We start from the raw sequence: 18975 nt of genomic DNA on the forward strand, positions 1-18975 counted from the left end.
TTTCAAGGCTGGGACTTTCCTTTGCCCAGGTACAACAGAAAACCCTCTGACTGTTCCATGAGTACTATCACACCTGACTTGATGCCTTCTTTTAGTGAACATTTGTACCAAACTTGATTGGCCCTATTAGCGATAGCTTCAAGATGGCACTGTCTAGTAAAAAGAAGGGTGAATGTGTGAACTAATCTCTGTTCCTGGTGGTTGTGTGTTTTTCAGTAATACTAAAGTATTTATGCCCTGACCTGGGTAGACCAAGTGAGCCTGTTCTTATCAGATTTCTGAAGCTAAGCAGAGCCGGCCTTGGTTAGTAATTGGATGGAAGGCCTCTAATGAAGACCAGGGTTGCAGAGGCAGGAAATGGCAAACCATCTCTGTTAGTCTCTTGCCATGAAAACCCCACCATAGCCATAAGTCAGCTATGACTTGAGGGCACTCTCCACCACAGTATTTATAAAATTCTCTGTTTTTTAAGTGTTCATTACCACACTACATCTGCAAGGATACAACCAGACATTGGGATCTTTTATATTATTTTGGGAAAAGGTGCTCCCCCCCTCTGTTTTCCTTGCTCCCCTCCCCCACAAAAAGATTAAAACATGCCAAATTTGGAGGGTAGCAGTTTCACCTGTACTTCTGTTCACTCTCCTGCCCAGGAAGGGTGATGCGTTGTCACATTTGTGATATGTGGAACGTACAAAAGACCTTTTTATCCTGTCAGTCAGGTGTACCTATACCTTACTTATTTTTTTAGTGTTCCTTTTCTGAATATATTTTATTTCAATTTCCAAAGACACAAACATAAATTATGATAAAATAAAAACTACATACATACATTTACGTGGTACTTAAACCTACTCTTGATATTTCACTTCTATTTAAATATCTTATTCTGTCTTTACCATCTGTCTTATCTAATATTTTAATCAACTAATATTTTATTATAAGCATGTATTATCTCTTTCCTTCTATCATTTTCTTTGATCATTTAATTTTGTTATTAATTTTCAGCCATATAATTTTTAAAAAGCTAAGAAGTTAATTTTGCAATTGTCAAATACTCGTTTAATTTATTCTTCCATTCCTTCATGTCTGGGCACTTCACCGCTTTCCATTTTGCTGCAAATATTACTCTTGTCCCTGTCACCATATACTTAAATAGTTCACTGCATATTTTTGCAATTTTACTTGGTAAAATATTTAATAGCATATTTTTGGATCCATCAAAAACTTGATTTTTAAGATCTTTTGCATTTCTTCATGTCCAATATTTTCTTGCTTCCTTGCATGTCCACCACGTGATAAAATGTTGCATCTGTATCCTGACATTTCCAACACTTCTCATTATAATCTGTTTGTTTTTGCTATATAAAATTGATGCAATATATATTATTATTTAAAAAACATTTTGTACCAGTTCTCCCTTAATATTTGACATTCAGTAAACCTACTTTCTTCCATAAATTTTCATACTAACTCTTTTGATGTATTCTCCAAAGTTTTGCATCAGTTTTATTACAGTTTTTTACTTCTTCTGTTTCAGTGTTATATTGCAATAACATTTCATAAAGTTTTCCTAATAGGTGTCTTAAATCTCCATCAATTATTTGTTCAAAGGTGGTTTTCTTTCTTAGTTGTCCCCATTCTTTAGCTATTTATTCTTTCAGTTTAGACACCATTTGATATAACAACCACAAAATATTTTTTCATTCTTGAACCACTTGCCAAGATTTTGCTTTTTCCTTGTTTGTCCATCATATACTCATAAGTAATATGGTCAAATTTCTTTCCTGTACTATCGTCACAGTAAACATTGACTTGGGATGTCAGTGGCAAGGTTGGGGGACTTATTTTATTTCTGCATTGAAATCATATTCTTAATAGACCATCTCTCGATATATGGCACCTACACCTTATTGAAAGTATGTCTTAACTTTACATTAGCCTCAGGTTGCAAGCATGGATATACTTTCCTTGTGGAGTTTCCATGACCAAATAGTGTGGGTTTTTGTTTACACCAGTATGATTGCAATCACAATTAAGTGAACATATCCAGACTACATGTAATGGTCTGTCACTTGTAGAAAGCATGCCCTTAGCTTTACACTACAGCTTAGGTCTGGTGGTCAATCTCTACTTATGGGAGGTATTCCAGCAGCAGGGCAGGCCTTCCTCAACTCTCCCATCCCACTGGGACTTGAAATGATCCCTGCAATACTGTTCCTGGGGGATAGGGGGCCTTTAGGAACAGCATGAGGGGAAAATTGGGAGGGGTGGGAGGATCAGCAACTATCATTGCTTTCTGTTACCAGATATTTACTGCAGACTCCAAGCCAGAACCTAAGTACTCCCAAAGTGGCATTAATTTCAAGAAATTAATAGGGTGGGAAGAAATGAATTGTAGGAGAGAAGGTGAGACCTGAGGCTCAGCACCTTTTCTTAAAATGTAAGCCTTTAATTGTTAATTTGGACTTGCTTTGATGATTGAAAGCAACCTTAATGGGCAATTGCCACTAGCGGTTCCTGAGTAAAAGCAGGATAATCATTGTAATTGGCAAAGTCAGCAATTTCACAGCATCATTTAGCTACAATGAAATCTTCCTACCCTGGCGTTTTGGTACAGTAGCATTTTCCCTTTCAGAAATGAAGGAGAATTAGTACCAAACTGACCTCATTTGGAATATTCACTTATTTCATTTCTCAGTAATGTAATAGCTGTTAAAATTGCCTCCCAAGTTGCCTCCAAACCATCTGCTCTGCTGTGATTCCCTTTATTTCAACAAGCACCATCAGATTTACAAGACTGAAAGCCTTCTGGAATTCTGTTATCTCAAAAAAGCATTTAGCATCACCCGTTTTTATACAAACACCACAACCATTAATATGGATGCAGTGTCGCATTATACACATTCAGTATTTCTATATATGTTTTTATGCAACTATCTAACGAGTCTATGAGGTTATATTTGTAGCTATTATCTAGGAACCTTTAACTGAGTCAGCTGCTCAGTAAATAAGAAATCTGTACTTCTTGGTACATTTATTATCCTAATAAAAAACAAACCAGTTGCAATGCTTAGGTTAATTTTTTCACCATTATTTATCAAAGCCTAGAACCGTGAGCAAAAAAAGGCTGAAATCTATTCCAAGAAAAGTGGCTTGCTGCCTTGTAACAATGATGGAGGAATAGCACGCTTGGTTTTTTTTTTCCTGAGCTTTGTCTGAAACACAAAAAGCCAACTTCATGATACGCTTAGCACCAGTCCCCCAAGGAAGTTTTAAAATAGCAATAGATTCAGGAGAGTGCAGATATGTTCCAAGAACAACATAGAAAACAGAAACAAAGGAAACAGAATACAGATGGTTTAAAGGAAAACTTCTAGTGTGAACAAAGTTATTAGGAAGACATGGAACAAAAATTGCAGGGTGGTGAATGTGATAAGAAGTGAGGCGGAAATCTGAAGGATCAGGACCATGAAGATCTTGCATGCAAGGCAAGAAGCTTATGATGGATCTGTTGTCAAAGCAATTCTTTGGTTCTAAAACTGTACAGTATTATTTTTACAAATCACTTTCATATTAAATTTCTTTGGTCACAATCCAGTTAAAAGGCACAGATGAGGCCATTAAAATCAAGAGACTGAAAGATGCTTAATTGCTGTAGCCCATGTTTGCATGAATAAATCTGAGAGACAGAAAAACAATGTGGTACAGAAGTTATTGTCCGATTAGACCCATAGAGATGCTGGTTCAAATCACCACTTTCTCGGTTGTGAGGGTTAAGCATGGTCAGGAGAACCATGTATGTCACCCTGAGCTCTGGGGGAAGGGCAGGATAAATGTGATAGATTTTAACAGTTATGTGCCATGCAACTTAATAGAAAACCATTTATCCTTTCCACCTGCCTCATCCCACCTTCAAAAAAGGTGAACTGCTTATGTTCGATACCTGGCATTTAATATGGATTTGATAGACATCTAGTCATCACACAAAGCTGAACTTTTTTTTGGTAAAGTGAAACCCTACTTGGAACAAGATTCAGTGCTGGCCTGTTTTGTATATTGGAAATATATTTTACTCAGGCGGGCTAAGGGGAAGGAATTAATTTGGCTGACCAAAAACTTGTTTTATCAAGGTTCTGGGTATGCTGTGCCCTCTTAGTTTCCTTGAATTCCCAGCAAGCTTCTGTAGTATGTGTAGATCCAGAATGAAGTGGGAAAATACACTGCATTATTCTGGCCAGTATTACTATGAAGAATCAAATAGACCCCCCCCCCCCACACACACACACTGAAGTTCTAGACCAGGGGTTCCCAATGTGGCACTTGTGGGGGCCTGGCACTCACCAACATGGGTGGGGCTGAGAGAGCTCCAGGAAGCTGTGACTGATGCAAGGTTACCCAGTTGGCTTCAAGCGGTGGAGTGGGGAATCAAACCCGGTTCTCCACATTAGAGTCCCACCGCTCTTAACTACTATACCAAACTGGCTCTCCATGTGGGTACCAGGCAAAGGCCTGGCAACCCTACTTAGAAGAAAGAACTGACAAAAGTAAACATTTTTGGACAGCTGAAAACCATATCGTTGCGATCACCAATTCTTGAACAGAGCTAGTCACATGAAAGCTTTGTCCTTCAATACAACTTTTTCTCATAAAACCAAGTGAAACACTAATTTTTATGTTCAGTATTATTTAATACATAAATACACTATCAGTGTCATATAAAAACTATCAACAAGTTTCAATGAATTTGTACAATTGAAGTCTGAACATAGGCCTAAGAAATAAACTCATGACCTTGTGAGATACACATTCTGCTTGTGTCCATCTTTATTAAAACTCCTCTCTTATTAAATGGCTTATATCTTCCAATAATTTTCAGGTATGTTTGAACCTCCTGTAGGAATTATGACACCCTGCTTCTGCAATTGCCGTAGAACATCCAAGATGGAATCCAGTTCTATGCGGAATTTCTCTAGCTCTTGATTCTTCAGCAGGGCGAGCTTCCTCCATTTCTCAATTTCCTGAGTTTGTTCCACTTCTGCAGTATGTCGAGTGTGCTGTAGTAACTGCACAGCAGAATACTATATTAATGTTTAGACATAATTTCATTAGTTAGAAACTATAAAATCAATATAGCTTATACTCAACATGGCCAAACCTGTGGATAACCCAGAGATTAACAGACAAGACACAACTTTCTACAAACCTGAAAAGAGGTCTGGAATCTAAAACAAACAAACAAAAAAAGAAACACATGGGGGTTAAACCTTCCCTACATAACAGAAGCAGTGCCTGTAGCTTTAATTAATGAATGCACTCTGCAGTGGCCATTGTAAGAGTTGTTAAGCAAACACAACAGTATTGCCAGCCTTCAAGCCTCAATTACTGTCAGTAAAAGACAAGGGGAGGGGGCAGGACCTTTTCCAGGCCTGTTTTGACCTTTCAGGGAAGACTCACTGAGGCCAGGCCTGGCAGTAACCACAAGGAGCCTTGATACCATATGATCTGCATGACTCACTGGGACTTGCTGTTCATAAGGAGCCACCCCATGAAAGCCAGTGGGTACTGTGGTTAGAGCTTCACACTAGGATCTGAGACCCAACTTCAAATCACCACTCTGCTATGGAAGCTTACTGGGTGACCTTGGACTAGTTACACATTCTTAGCCTAACCTTTATTGCACAGTTTTTGTGAGAATAAAATAGAGTAGAGAATGATATAAATTGCTTTAGGTCCCCATTAAGAGAAAGCCAGGGTATAAATGAAATAAATATAGCTGAAGATAGAGGGCAGATAAAAAATAGGTTGGTTGGTGGGTGAGAAGGAAGTGGGAAAATGGAGAGGTTGTGGGGATTTTCAGGAAAGGGAAAGAGGAAATAGTGGGAGGGGGGAGTCCTTGCAAGTCCCTTTCTTATAATCGCTAATTCTGAATCGGCCCTACCAAGATGTTTACAAAATGCTTCTTCTAAAATGATTTGAAGGAAAACACACACTTGCATGATTAATTAAGCGTATATGGTCACTGGGACCAGGGCTTGGGACTGGTGTGGTATCGGACTAAAATGTGGGAGATCCCAGTTCAAATTCTCCCTCTACTGTTGAAGCTCACTGGATGAACTTGGACTAGTCACTTTCTCTCAGCATAATCTACTATAGAGTTGTTGAGAGGACAAACGGAGGATGGGAGAATAATGATGTAAGCTACTTCAGAGGTCCCCACTGGGGAGAAAAACAGCATATAAATATCTAAATAAACAAGGAAAAATAAAGAGTCCAGTGGATTCATACAAAGCTAGCACATTTATTGTAGCCTACACTTTCTTGGTTTGAGCCCAGTTTGTCAGATGCACTGAAATGAATTCTCAGTCAAAGATTTTTACACACACAGATTAAGTTTTATATATGTAACTTATATATAACTTATTATTATATATAACTTATTATATATATTATAATATATATTATATAAACAATGGGCTAAAAGGCCTAGATTGTAACACTGTAGGCAAAACTGAAAATTACACATATAAAAAAAGCATTTTATGTGTGAAAAAAATGTAACGTAATATGTGATACGCACATCAGTCATAGCCTCTATGTGCAGGCTTACAATGTGTATTTTATAGGACATTTATATACAAGTAACTTTCAAAAGGTACAAAAAAAGATGTGGTTGACCACCACAGCTTTGCTGTAATGCACAAAGTGACTCCAAGAGGCAGCAATGATGCTATTTCTCATAATATGTGACATGGGTTATGTGAAAGTCTTGGACTGAAAAGAAACACTAAATCGTAATGCAAGTGTGAAGAAAGCTCATTAACTCTTGTGTCAAAAACCTCTATTAACATGTTGGCTATAGCTCACAGGTATATTCATCACAGAATTGATTAAGATAGTTTTAAATGGGTAGTTGTGTTGGTCTGCAGTAGAAAAGCAAGATCTGAGTCTAGCAGCACCTTAAAGACCTACTAGAATGCATTGTAATATTTCAAGGCCCTTAAGCCAAAGACTTTTGAACAAGCAGTAAGAATAAATGAGAGACTGGCATGCTTCAAAAAGAAGACAGCAGTGAGGCCAGTACTTCAGAAATGTAATTAGGGAAACGTTGCAAACTGTGCACTTCACTTGATGTGATCCTGTGGCTCAGTCAATGATTCAGTGTTGAACTGCAGGACAATAAACAGGGTTTCTCACCTGTAACTGTTGATCGTCGAGTCTCTTCTGTGCAGACACACATTGGGACTGCGCAGGCGCAGGCCAGCCGCGGAAAAGATTTTTCTAGCTTTTAGAGATGTGAAGGGGACGTTCGGATCCACCGTGCATGCACGCCGGTGTTCCCGCCAATTTTGAATGCATATATATCCGAACGTCCCCGGCATTCCCTCAGTTCACCTGAGCCGCCGGAGAAACTCAGAAACCAAGCACTCACAGCGGGGTAGGTGGGAGGGAATGTGTGTCTGCACAGAAGAGACTCGACGATCAACAGTTACAGGTGAGAAACCCTGTTTATCGTCTTCGTCCTTCTGTGCAGCCCCACATTGGGAGAATAATTAGCATCTCACCAATGGGGGCGGGTGTGAGTGTCTACTGGAACAAAGAATGCAGGACAGCCGTGCCAACAGCTGATTCACACCGTGCATTCACGTCCACAGAATAGTGTTTGATGAAAGTGTCTGCAGTGGACCATGTCGCAGCTTGGCAGACGTCCCGGAGCGGCACTCCTCGCAGGAAGGCAGCAGAAGCAGCTTGCGCTCGAGTGGAATGAGCAGTAACCAACAAGGGACACTGGACTCCAGCATGCTGATAGCAAAGTTTAATTGTAGACACAATCCAGCGAGAGATGGACTGGGCAGAAGCAGGTGAGCCCTTGTGAGGGCCAGAGTAACACAAAAACAGGGCAGGAGATTTCCTGAAGCATTTGGTGCGATGTAAATAAAACAATAAAGCACGCTTTACATCCAATGTGTGTAGTGCTCGTTCCCCTGGGGATGAGGGTGTTGGAAAAAAGGAAGGGAGGACCACCTTTTGCTGTAGGTGAAATTTGGAGACCACCTTGGGCAGAAACTCCATGCTAGTGTGGAGCATGACCGTACCAGGGAAAAACTGCAGGAAGGGAGGGTCACACCTCAGAGCAGACAGCTCCCCAACACGTCTAGAGGACGTGACCGCCACCAAAAAGGCCACCTTTTGTGTGAGCAAGGGCAGGGGACAGGTGGATAGGGGCTCGAAGGGCCGGAGCATCAGTTGGGAGAGTACCAGGGACAGACTCCACTGAGGAATCGGCGGGGCCCTAGGAGGGAAGGTCTTGAACAGGCCCTTTAGGAACTGCTTGGAAAGCCAGTGAGTAAAAACGGTCTTTCCATCAATCTGCTCATGAAAAGCAGAGATCGCAGCCATGTGGACTTTAATGCTGGAGAAGGCAAGACCCTGTGAGCACAAATATAGGAGGTAGTCGAGAACCATAGGTAAGGGGCAATCAAAGGGAGAGACCCCTTTTGGGGCCAGCCACCGGGAAAAACGTGACCACTTCCTCTGGTAGGATAGCCTGGTAGATGGCTTCCGGGCATTTAGAATGACTTTAAGAACCTCCGAGGAGAGGCCTACTCCGGAGCGCACAGGAGCCAGGCAGCCAGGCTCAGAACTGCCACATTGTGGTGTCTGACCCCGTCCCTGGTCAATAGGTCCGGGGTCAGCGGAAGTGCTAGGCACCGTCCCTGTGAAAGGGAGAGTAAGAGCGGGAACCAATCCTGGCGGGGCCACTGTGGGGCAATCAGGATACAGTGGGTGTTGAAGGCCCTTATCCTGGAGAGGACCTTGTGCAGGAGCGGAAAGGGCGGGAAGGCATAAAAGAGCCCCGGGGACCAGGGTATCTGAAAAGCATCCCCTAGGGAGTGAAGGCCAATTCCGGCCCGGGAGCAGAACAGCGGGGCCTGCTTGTTGTGGGCCGTGGTGAAGAGGTCGATGAGTGGTGTACCCCATGAGCGGAAGACCTGGTGGAGGTAAACCCTGTTGAGGGACCACTTGTGCTGAGGTAGAAACACCCTGCTCAGTGTGTCTGCTGCGGTGTTGAGCTCCCCGGCAATGTGAACGGCCCTGGGAAGGACGTTGTTGACCATGGCCCACTTCCAGAGAGTCGTTGCTTCCCTGCAGAGCTTGAGCGAGACCGTTCCTCCCTGCTTGTTGAGGTAATAGCAGGCTGTGGTATTGTCCGACAGGACCTGAACCCTCCTGTTCCGAATGACATCTGCAAAAGAAGCAAGGGAGTAACGGATCGCTCTAAGCTCCAAAAGGTTTATGTGCATGGATGCCTCAGTTGGGGACCAGACACCTTGGGCTGAGAGCTGCCCACAGCGCCCTCCCCATCCCAAGTTGGAGGCGTCAGTAGAGACGGTGACCTCTGCCAGGAAAGGGCCAAAAGGTCAACCTTTAGACAGGTTCTCCGGGACAGTCCACCAGGCCAGGGAGCGCTGCACCACCCTGGGGATGGAGAACTTCTGATGCTGGCCCATAGTGAGGGGGTTGTACCTCCGGACGAACCAGTTTTGCAGAGGCTTCATATGCAGGCGTGCGAAAAAAAACTACCCCTGTGGAGGAGGCCATAAGGCCCAACAACGTTTGGATCAAAAGGGCAGTTTGGAAACGGTTATGCAGGAAATGATGGGCTAAGGAGGAAAGCCTGGTCAGGCGATCCGGGGGCAGGAAGGCTCTGCCCCGTGGAGAGTCGAGATGAACCCCAATAAACCTAATGGCTGTGCCCGGAGTTAGGACAGACTTATCCCCATTAACCACCAAGCCCAACCTAGCCAGTACAGACAAAGTGAGGGCAATATGGGCCTGGAGAGAGTCAGCTGAGGGTCCCACCAGGAGCCAGTCATCCAGGTATGGGTAGATAAAGCATCCCCTGGACCGTAGATATGCCACCACGGTGGCCATGCACTTCGTGAAGACCCTGGGTGCAGAGGCCAACCCAAAGGGCAACACCGTATATTCATACACAGAATCCCCATAGACAAACCGCAGGTATTTTCTGTGGCCCTCGAAAATGGAGATGTGGAAGTAGGCGTCTTTCAAGTCTAGAATAGCTAGCCAAACGCCAACCTCCAGGAGCTCTATAACCCGTGCCAGGGTCAACATCCGAAATTTCTCAACCCTTAAATAACTGTTGAGGCCCCTAAGGTCCAAAATGGGCCGGGAACCTCCATCCTTCTTATCCACCAGGAAATACCTCGAATAAAATCCCCAAGGGGAAGTAGCGGCATCGACCACCCGGACAGCACCTTTGTTCACCAACTCTATAACATTATTGTGTAACACAACATCACAACATGGAGAACAACGGGGAGGGAGAGAAAGGGGAGGTGCATCAACAAATAACAATTTGTAACCATGGGCCACAATAGATAGGACCCAAGTGTCAGATGTAACAAGTTGCCAACAGGGCAAAAAAGGCCGAAGCCTGTCCAAGAACCGGCAGTAGAGGTAGTGTCCTCAGAGGCCAACAGGGGAGCGTTCAGGCTTAGTCAGAAGACAGAGGGCTTCTGCACGGAGGTTGAAGGCTTGGGTGAAGAGGGCTGTTGCCTGCCCTTGGACCGGCCGGAGCGCCTGGACGAATGACGCTGCTGGGTAGAATAGGATCGGTGACCATAGGACTGGCCCGAGAAGAACCGCCCTTGACGCTGCTGGTAAGGCTGATAAGGGGTCTGGTAGGATCGGAACCGACCATAACGATACCTCGGACCCGACGGCTGAGCTGAGGGGGCGACTCCCAGGGACTTGGCCGTTTGCTGATTTTTCTTCATCAGGGAAAGGGATTCATCCGTCTTCTCTGAGAAGAGCTGGGGCCCCTCGAACGGGAAATCCTCCACTTTCGCCTTCTTCTCTGGCAGCCGGGCCGTGGACCGGAGCCAGGCGTGCCGACGCAGGACCACCGAAGTCGCCATCGCTCGCGCTGCAGAGTCGGCCGCATCCTTGCCAGCTGTCATCTGCTGTTTTGACAGCTTCATGGCCTCGGCTTGGAGGGCCTTAACCAGGTGGCGGCGATCCTCCGGAAGGTCGGAGAGGTAAGAGGACAGCCTTCTCCACAGGAATAAATTATAGGATCCCATTATAGCTTGGAAATTTGCTATACAGAATCCCAAGGATGCGGACGAGTAGATCTTCCTGCCCATGCCATCCAGCTTCCTGCCTTCCCGGTCTGCCGGAGCCGAAGAGGAACCGTATCGGAACCGAGCCTGACCTTCCTCCGCCATGATAGAAGAGGGCTTAGGGTGAGTGAAGAGGTACGGGCAATCGTCCTGCTTCAGGCGGTAGTACCTCTCGACCTTCTTTGCCGTCGGCGGCAGGGACGCCGGTGACTGCCAGAGCGCAAGGGCATTGTCAACGAAATCCTCCACAGGGGGGAACGCCACCGACGCGGGGGACCCAGAATACAGCGCCTCTAGCAGCTTGCTTTTGGGCTTGGAAGTCGTGGAGGAAACGTCTATCTCCAGCGCAGCGGCCATCCTCACCATCTGCTCGGCGAACATTCTGTAGTTGTCGTTTGGGGACGACGAACGAAGCTCACCCACGGTGCCATCCGGGGAAGGGTCAGAAGCCACATCCAAAGAGTATTCTGACGGGGAAGCCAGGCCCTCCTCATCCTCGGAATCTGAAAATTCTGCCGGGGTTTGCGTCGGAACCGAAGTCCGGCGATCAACTGGGGCTGAAGGACGAGGCGCAGGAACCGAGGAATGGACCAGCACGCTAGCCGCAGGAGGAGCAGGCGCAGGGTGCACGATCGGCTGAGCCAGAACGGAAGGCTGCGGAACCGAAGGATGCTGCAGGAAGGGCACGGACTGCTGGAACCAGGCCACGAAATCCTGCCAGGAGGCCATGTTCCCTACCCCCGGGACAGACTGGCAAGGAGGTAGAGGAGCGGGCTCCGGGGCAGGCCAGTGAAATGGTGCCGGAACTGACGAGGTGGACGGCATCGGAACGGAGGACTCCGAAGGCGCCGGGGCAGACGGCAGGGAACGCTCGAATGGCTGATATGGTTCCGAGAAAGGCGGGAACGGCAGGAATTCCTCCGGAACCGACGGAGGAGGCGTGCAAGGAGGTGACGGGGTGTGGAGACTTACCACATCGTCAGCTATCAGGACCGGTCTGGGCGGAGTACCGGGTGGCACAGTTGGAGCCGGGGATGGTGCACGGCCCTTGGCTTTTGACTTGGCCTTGGCCTTTTTAGGCGGGGGCTCCGAAGAAGCCTCTGTGGCCGAAGTTTTGGACGAGGGCTTCGATTTGGATGACGGACGCCTCTTGGCCTTCCGGCTCGAAGGACGATTCACGGAACCGGAGTCAGATCGGGCCTCCGGAACGGGTTGCCCCGTCGGTTCCGATGGGAGCAGCTCTGGCGACTTACGAGACGGCGCCGGTGACGGAGCGGCGGAGCGGGGCCTATCTCCTGATGAGCCCGATGGCTTGGGGGGGAGAAGGTTGGCATCCCACAAGAAGGCACGGAGCCTGGCCTTTCGATCGCTCCTCGCTTTCGGGGTGAAAGACATGCATACCGCACAACGCTCCACGACGTGCCCCTCGCCCAGGCAGATGAGACAGAGCTCATGGCCATCCGAATGTGTCATTTTCGTTCCGCATTTCAGACACTTTTTAAATAAAGATGTCTGAGACATTTCGAACGGTATCTCCCGACAGATGGACACAGGAAAATACCGAATAGCAGAAGAAAACGACCAAAGAACTCCGAAGAGACGCTGAGAGACAACTAACGCTAGACAATAAGAACCTTTTCGACGGTGGCGAAAAAGGAACTGAGGGAATGCCGGGGACGTTCGGATATATATGCATTCAAAATTGGCGGGAACACCGGCGCGCATGCACGGTGGATCCGAACGTCCCCTTCACATCTCTAAAAGTGGGCTAACTGTGATGACATTCTTACATTTCTGCTTTGAAAGAGCTCCTGTATGAGTGAAAGTGTTCTGATGGAATCCAACCCTATGTGTTTAGGATTAATAATTAATTGTTATTTTGTTGCCTTAAAACTTTCTGGAACTGTACAAACTAATTTGGCTACACCTGCATGATAAGACTATTTTCATAACAGGATTACAAGTCTGCAGATAGAGTGTAGCAGTATGTATTATTTATTATAGTGAAAAAGTTCCAACCTGCAGTAGCAGCAGCTAGTGTACACAACCAGAAACATCAATTTTTTTAGATAACAGTTTGCTATTTTATTTACCTGCTGAAGCTTTTGTTCTCTTTGTTCAGATCTGGCTTCCAACTGTCTCATGCTCCTTTCTAGGCATGCAAAGTGTTTCCTTTCAGGCCTCTGGCTCTCTTTAGCTTCTCTGAGTTCTTCTAACAATTTTCCCATCTAAAATGTGATATTTTAATGCATTATAATAGGCTGTTCTGTGCATGCAAAATCACATCAGCAACAACAGGTGCAAGTATACATATACAGGGATGGCTGTGGTCCTAGCTTCCCAAATGAAATTCAAAGAACGTAATGTTTCTGTTAAAATGGGAAACAACAAAGTGGGACCTTTGGGAAAACAACGCAGTGGGACAGAGTGGGACTCAGGAGGACATAAGAAGAGTCCTGTCACATCAGACCAAAAGATCCATCTAGTTCAGCATCCTGCCTCACAAATCAGCCAAGCAGATGCCGCTAGAAAGCCTACAAATAGAATACAGAGGCCAAAGCCTCTGCTTGGTGTTATCCCACCCCTAGCAACTCTTATGCATAGCCAGTCCATATTCAGCCACTCATGGGCCCATCCGCTGTGAATTTGCTAGCAGCTGTGTAGCAGGGAATGAAAAGCGTCAGGAATCTTTTAGGATATAAAACAAGTATGTTTGTCTGCGAGTACACATGAAATACATGTTATACTCATCTACTGGGTAATGGCATTTAGTCAATGATAAATGCAGGGGGTAATATTAATATGTAACTAAGAAGTTGTATTAGCCTTAACCTCAGATTCTAAGATACCAGCATCAGGTTTCCAGAGCCCAGGATCCCCACGCCCTAACAGAGCATTTTCACCTTCATTTTTTGTTCACTGAATTATCAGAAAATATTCTCTTCCATTCCTTCCTTCCTTCAATATGATTAAAGCTCCTTGACTAAAAGTCTTGAGCAGTCAAAAACCATATGTTAAATAGTATCATCTGGACACAACACTAAACCAATGGAAAAAATTCAATGTTGCAATATCTGACTAAAATAAAGCATTGTTGAATGTGTGCTCAAAGAAACTGGGCCGAAATGAGATGGAGGGAGGAGTTATGTGCATTTAAGTAGATGCCCACCTGTTCATATCAAAAGTGGGGAAATACAGATTACTATTAGTTATAATTTAAGATCTGATCTATAGACAGTGATGAAGCTAAGGATAATGGATAAAATGCTTCTTGGATTATACCATTTCAGACAGAAGAGGACTGCGTGATTCCACCCCGTCCCCCAACAACATACTGCACACAGAAAAGCAGCGCATCAAGAAAAAAGCTTCTAGTTTACCTGTGTTCATAGGCAGAGTTTTTTCCCACGAGGAGCCATTCCAACATGCAGTCTTTCACCTGTTGCCTGAAATGCTACAGTCCCAGAAACTCTTAATTATATTTTGTTGTGTAGCTTAGTTTTGCCTAATCCATTTCTGCGGGTCTCTATTAAAACTTACTTATTAAACAAATCTTGTCAGAAAGTTGACAAGAATACAAGATCCAGCTGCCTCAGAAATGGTTTCTTGTCACTTGCTGTGACATTCTGCCTCTGGTATTATTGGAGGGCACATGATGTAGCTCTGTTGCTGCTGCTTCGCACATCTGGTTATGGCCTCTGCCTGGACAGGAGGCCACCTGGGAGCCCCCTATCCATGCCCCCTTGCATTCTTTGAGGGAAGACAAGATACGAACACAAGCCAATAAGCTGTTCAGGCATGTTACCAACATTACCTGATGTGAAGTACAAAGTACCACAGAACGTGCTGGGTATAAAAATGTAATGATGAACAGTGCTATTTCAGAATTAAATTACTAGGATGCTTTGAAATACTCTGCATTTACCACTTACTTCTTTTTGAAGAATTTCCTCTCGCATCCGTGAAACTGTAAGGGCTTCTTGATCTCTCTGCAGCTCAAGGAGTTGCTGCTGAAGATGTTTTATCGAGACCTACAGAAAGATTTAATCATTCTTGATTAAACTCATCATTTAAAAAATTCACCTGAAAGCATCTCCTGAATCTTGTTAAGGAAAATACTATAGTGCTTCATGAAAGATGTCTCATATTACTAAGTCTAAAGGAAGACAAAAAGGATAGTTAAAAAAGCAGTGCAAATGGCAGAGGGTTGTCAGCTCTGTGGAGGAACTACTAGACAAGAATCTTCTTCATTTGTAGGCAGCAGACTTTTAACTTACAAGTGGCCATGGGTAGAATGCTTTCTTCACAAGTTTTACTTAATATAGTATTAGATTAACATTTGGGAGACAAGACACACAGCTAGAAAAATGCAGCTAATGCTACAAAATGTTTACAACTGGAGGAGGAGCACCATCAGGACTGGCACCTGCATTCCCTGAGAAGGGGCAGCTGCTGAGCTCCAGGGCTTCCAGTGGAGCACAGCACTGCTGCCACCTCCCACCTGCTTCCTCGTAAGCCATTCCTCAACACCCACACCCTACAGCTGCAAACATTGCCCAGCATGGCCAGGGGAAAGGTGTGCAGGTGGTACATGGCACGCATTTCCTTGGCAGTGGTGCTGCCAGCTATATGTGCTGCCCAGCACTACTGAAAAAGAGTGTGGGAGCCGGCATTTGAGCAGGGGAAGGATTGCTTGGGCAGTGAGGAGGGGTGCCCAGGGCCATGAATCCAGCCCTGGTTGCCAGTGCAGCCTTTTTTAAAGCACTGTGGTAGGTGGTTGGTATGTTTTACCTCCTGTGTTGAAATTTTGCTGTTTAACTGAGCTACTTTGGAAGTAGAATGCTCCATAGCATGCTGGCAAAGAATCTTCTCTATCTCTTTCTGATGTGATGCTTTAAGGGCTGCAATGTATTCTTCCGAGTCTTCTTTTGCCCTGTAAAGGTAATTAATCATCTTTTTTTTATAAGTGTCTGTTAAACTTCAAAGAATGAAATCATGCAATCATGCAATGCTCAGAAATGATATACTTGTTTCTTTACATCGACACATACTTTATTTCTATGAATTTACTTCAGCTTAGGTGCAAATCTTCCTTTTTAATGACAGTGCTTGAAGTACAACAGGCTCTAGGACATATGACACTTCTCTGCTGTTCCGATACCACTGAAGAGCTTATGCCAGGATTCACAGACGCCTCATATACAAATGCCACAAGGAAAGAAGGGCTGAACTGAGAAAGAGGAACTGGGGGGCATCACCCCACCTCACTCTTCCTCTGGTCCTGTCTATCCTGACACAAGAGGTTCCACTGGTGCAAGAGAGAAGTGGGGGTGATTCGGCCCTCTCTCCCTCTTCATGGCAAACCACTGTACCCTGTGCATTTTGCTCTTGAGGCTCCTGAAACTAACACTCCTATAGCAGGTTTTTGGTATGTCTTAACCTCCAAGTCATATTTACAAATGCAGCTCAATCTCCATATTCCACCAGTACACCAGAAGACTCGTGCAAAGATTTCTCACTCCCATTAATGACAGTGTTAACTCTGTGTATGTGCGTGGGGAGTTTACTCCTTATATTGCTGTGCATACAGAAGCCCTGCTTGCAGGGGACTGTTGCTGTGTATACATGCTACACATCATGTCTATTGCTTGCCACTCGCTAGCATTCTGAACTAAGGGGTGACTTGATCATGGCATTTCAAAGTTGTCTGATAATGTATCAATTACCTCTGTATGATACTTTCAGAGTTGGCTAGTCCTGCTTGAGATTTTATCCTTTGCTGGCTTAGTTCCAAGGTCAATTTTTCCAGCTTGTTTTTCAGCTGAGCATTTTCTTGCAGGACTTCTGAAATATGAGAATCAGCAAAAGCACTGGGCTGGTATATCTTATCATCAAGAGTGCCAGGGAAGAACTCTTCATTTCTGGTGTTTTTTGAATCAAAAATCACTTTTTTCACATTTCCTGCAGGCTTTTCTTTACTGTCAGTTCGGCCACCTGAACCTTTATTGGACAGCATAATCCTCCTTTCCTTCTGAAGTCTCTCTACAGTTCTTGTGAGGTCTTGTATCTCTCTGTTTTTAGCAACCAGGTCTTGATTGAGTCTCACCAACTTGGCCTTTGCATGAGCCTGCTCCACCTGGAATTCGAGTGACTGTATATCTGCATCCTCTGTAACTTTCTTCTGAAGCTCTAGCTGAGCAATCTGATTTCTAAGGGAATCGATTTCCACTTCAAGGTTTTTTACTGTAATCTGGTGGGCCTCATTCACACTACGAAGTTCTTCCTCAAGTGCTGCTTGGCTGACCGTACCGTCTTGGAGCCTCTGAGGGTCATTCAGCAGCTTATATGCCAGGAGCTGTTCAAGCTCACTGACCCTTTTCTCATATTGATACTGAAAAGGCAGGAAATATAAAGTGAAATACTTAAATAATTGTTTGTTTTCAGCATGCCATACAAACATACCAATAGGCCAAAATATTTGAGTGCTCACAATAAGTGTGTTTTACATCTTTCTTGCCCACTTTGAAATGATATACTAAAACGTACATACCAAATTTTGTTTCTGTATCTCAATATTCATGAGTGACATTGAATACACAAAAAATGCCAAATGTGTAAATTAAACCAGACCCTCACACTTGGCCAGTAAATGCCACTTTTGAAAGGCATCTAACGAAGAGAACTGTTAAGTCTTAAAGGTGCTACTGGACTCTTTACTCCTTTTGAAAGGGTAGAGGTACACACAGCGTGCTTTAATATTAAGATAATTTGTAATAATATCAGTCACGTAAGTGTAGAAGGAAACAGTTCAAGCCAGTTATGCTTGGTAGGGACAACGGAGTAGATATTTTCCACTGTACAACCACTGAGTACTTCCATTAACTTTTTCATGCTCTGAATTTGCTTCCTATTCTCCACTTTGTAGATTTCACCTTTTTCTAAATGTAGTTTCAATCCACTGAACATTGTTCCCAAAGGAGTCTTGAGAAGGAAAGCAGTGTTTGGATGCCCCCATCATCGGACTCTATTTTCTATTTCACAATAAATGGTAATTTACACAGAAGACTCAGCAACAAATATCTTGACCAAAGACTGCTTCGACATGGATAAAAACACCACCAACCAAACTTTTGCACAACAAAGACTTCTCTATTCATGAAAGTTTAAGAAATTTAAAAGCTGCACTTGATCCAGAAAGCGAGACCATGCATGTTGGTTGCTTTCTGTTTGCATTACCAATGGAGATGTGCCTCTCCTCCTTATGAGAGCAATCTTAAGCAGAATCCTACTCCAATCAATTCAACAGGGATTAATCCCAGTAAAGTACTCTCAGACATGCACTTTATGATAATCATCCAAGGCCTAATGATTTGGCTGTGTGCCTGCTTTGAAATAATAGGTGTGTGAATTCACTTAAGGGACCACCAGCTCTTAGGGATGACAATTGCCCATGAATGCAGCTGGACCAGTGCACTTGCCTACAATGGGGTGGATCCAATAGCACACTCCTGCGGATGCAAGGACTTCTACCACTGGAATGTGACTTTTGTGCCCCCCTCCCCACAGTCTGAAATGGCTCCTGAAATCCTACTTCAGGGAGAGACACGAGTCCCATGAGAGGGATCATGGAGGCAATTTCGGTCTATCACACTTCAGGGAGTCATGAAAGTCACACTCCACTGGTGGAAATCCTTACATCCAAGAAAATGGGTCCAACTCAGTATAAAGTTCTGAAATGTTCATGCTCAAGATATCTTCAAAGGAGATATTATTTTAATTCAAACTCCTTTGTTCTTACTGTAGAATCAGCCACCACTTGGAAGTTCCT

General features: G+C 44.5%; 1 protein-coding gene across 3 annotated transcripts in view; it reads right to left on the bottom strand.

The window, feature by feature from the left end:
• Window positions 1-4694: 4694 nt before the first annotated feature.
• Window positions 4695-18975, bottom strand: part of CEP162 (centrosomal protein 162) — a 47049-nt gene continuing 32768 nt past the window's right edge. For all 3 annotated transcript variants that reach the window (XM_054978621.1, XM_054978637.1, XM_054978629.1), the window contains exons 23-27: window positions 16874-17538; window positions 15939-16080; window positions 15080-15178; window positions 13241-13375; window positions 4695-5066 (exon numbers count right to left, since the gene is read on the bottom strand). In XM_054978621.1, the coding sequence (XP_054834596.1) occupies window positions 4857-5066; window positions 13241-13375; window positions 15080-15178; window positions 15939-16080; window positions 16874-17538 (1251 nt within the window). In that variant the 3' untranslated portion in view covers window positions 4695-4856. The remainder of the gene's footprint in view (window positions 5067-13240; window positions 13376-15079; window positions 15179-15938; window positions 16081-16873; window positions 17539-18975) is intronic.

Source organism: Eublepharis macularius, chromosome 1 (assembly GCF_028583425.1).
Source record: "Eublepharis macularius isolate TG4126 chromosome 1, MPM_Emac_v1.0, whole genome shotgun sequence".
Taxonomy (NCBI): Eukaryota; Metazoa; Chordata; class Lepidosauria; order Squamata; family Eublepharidae; genus Eublepharis; species Eublepharis macularius.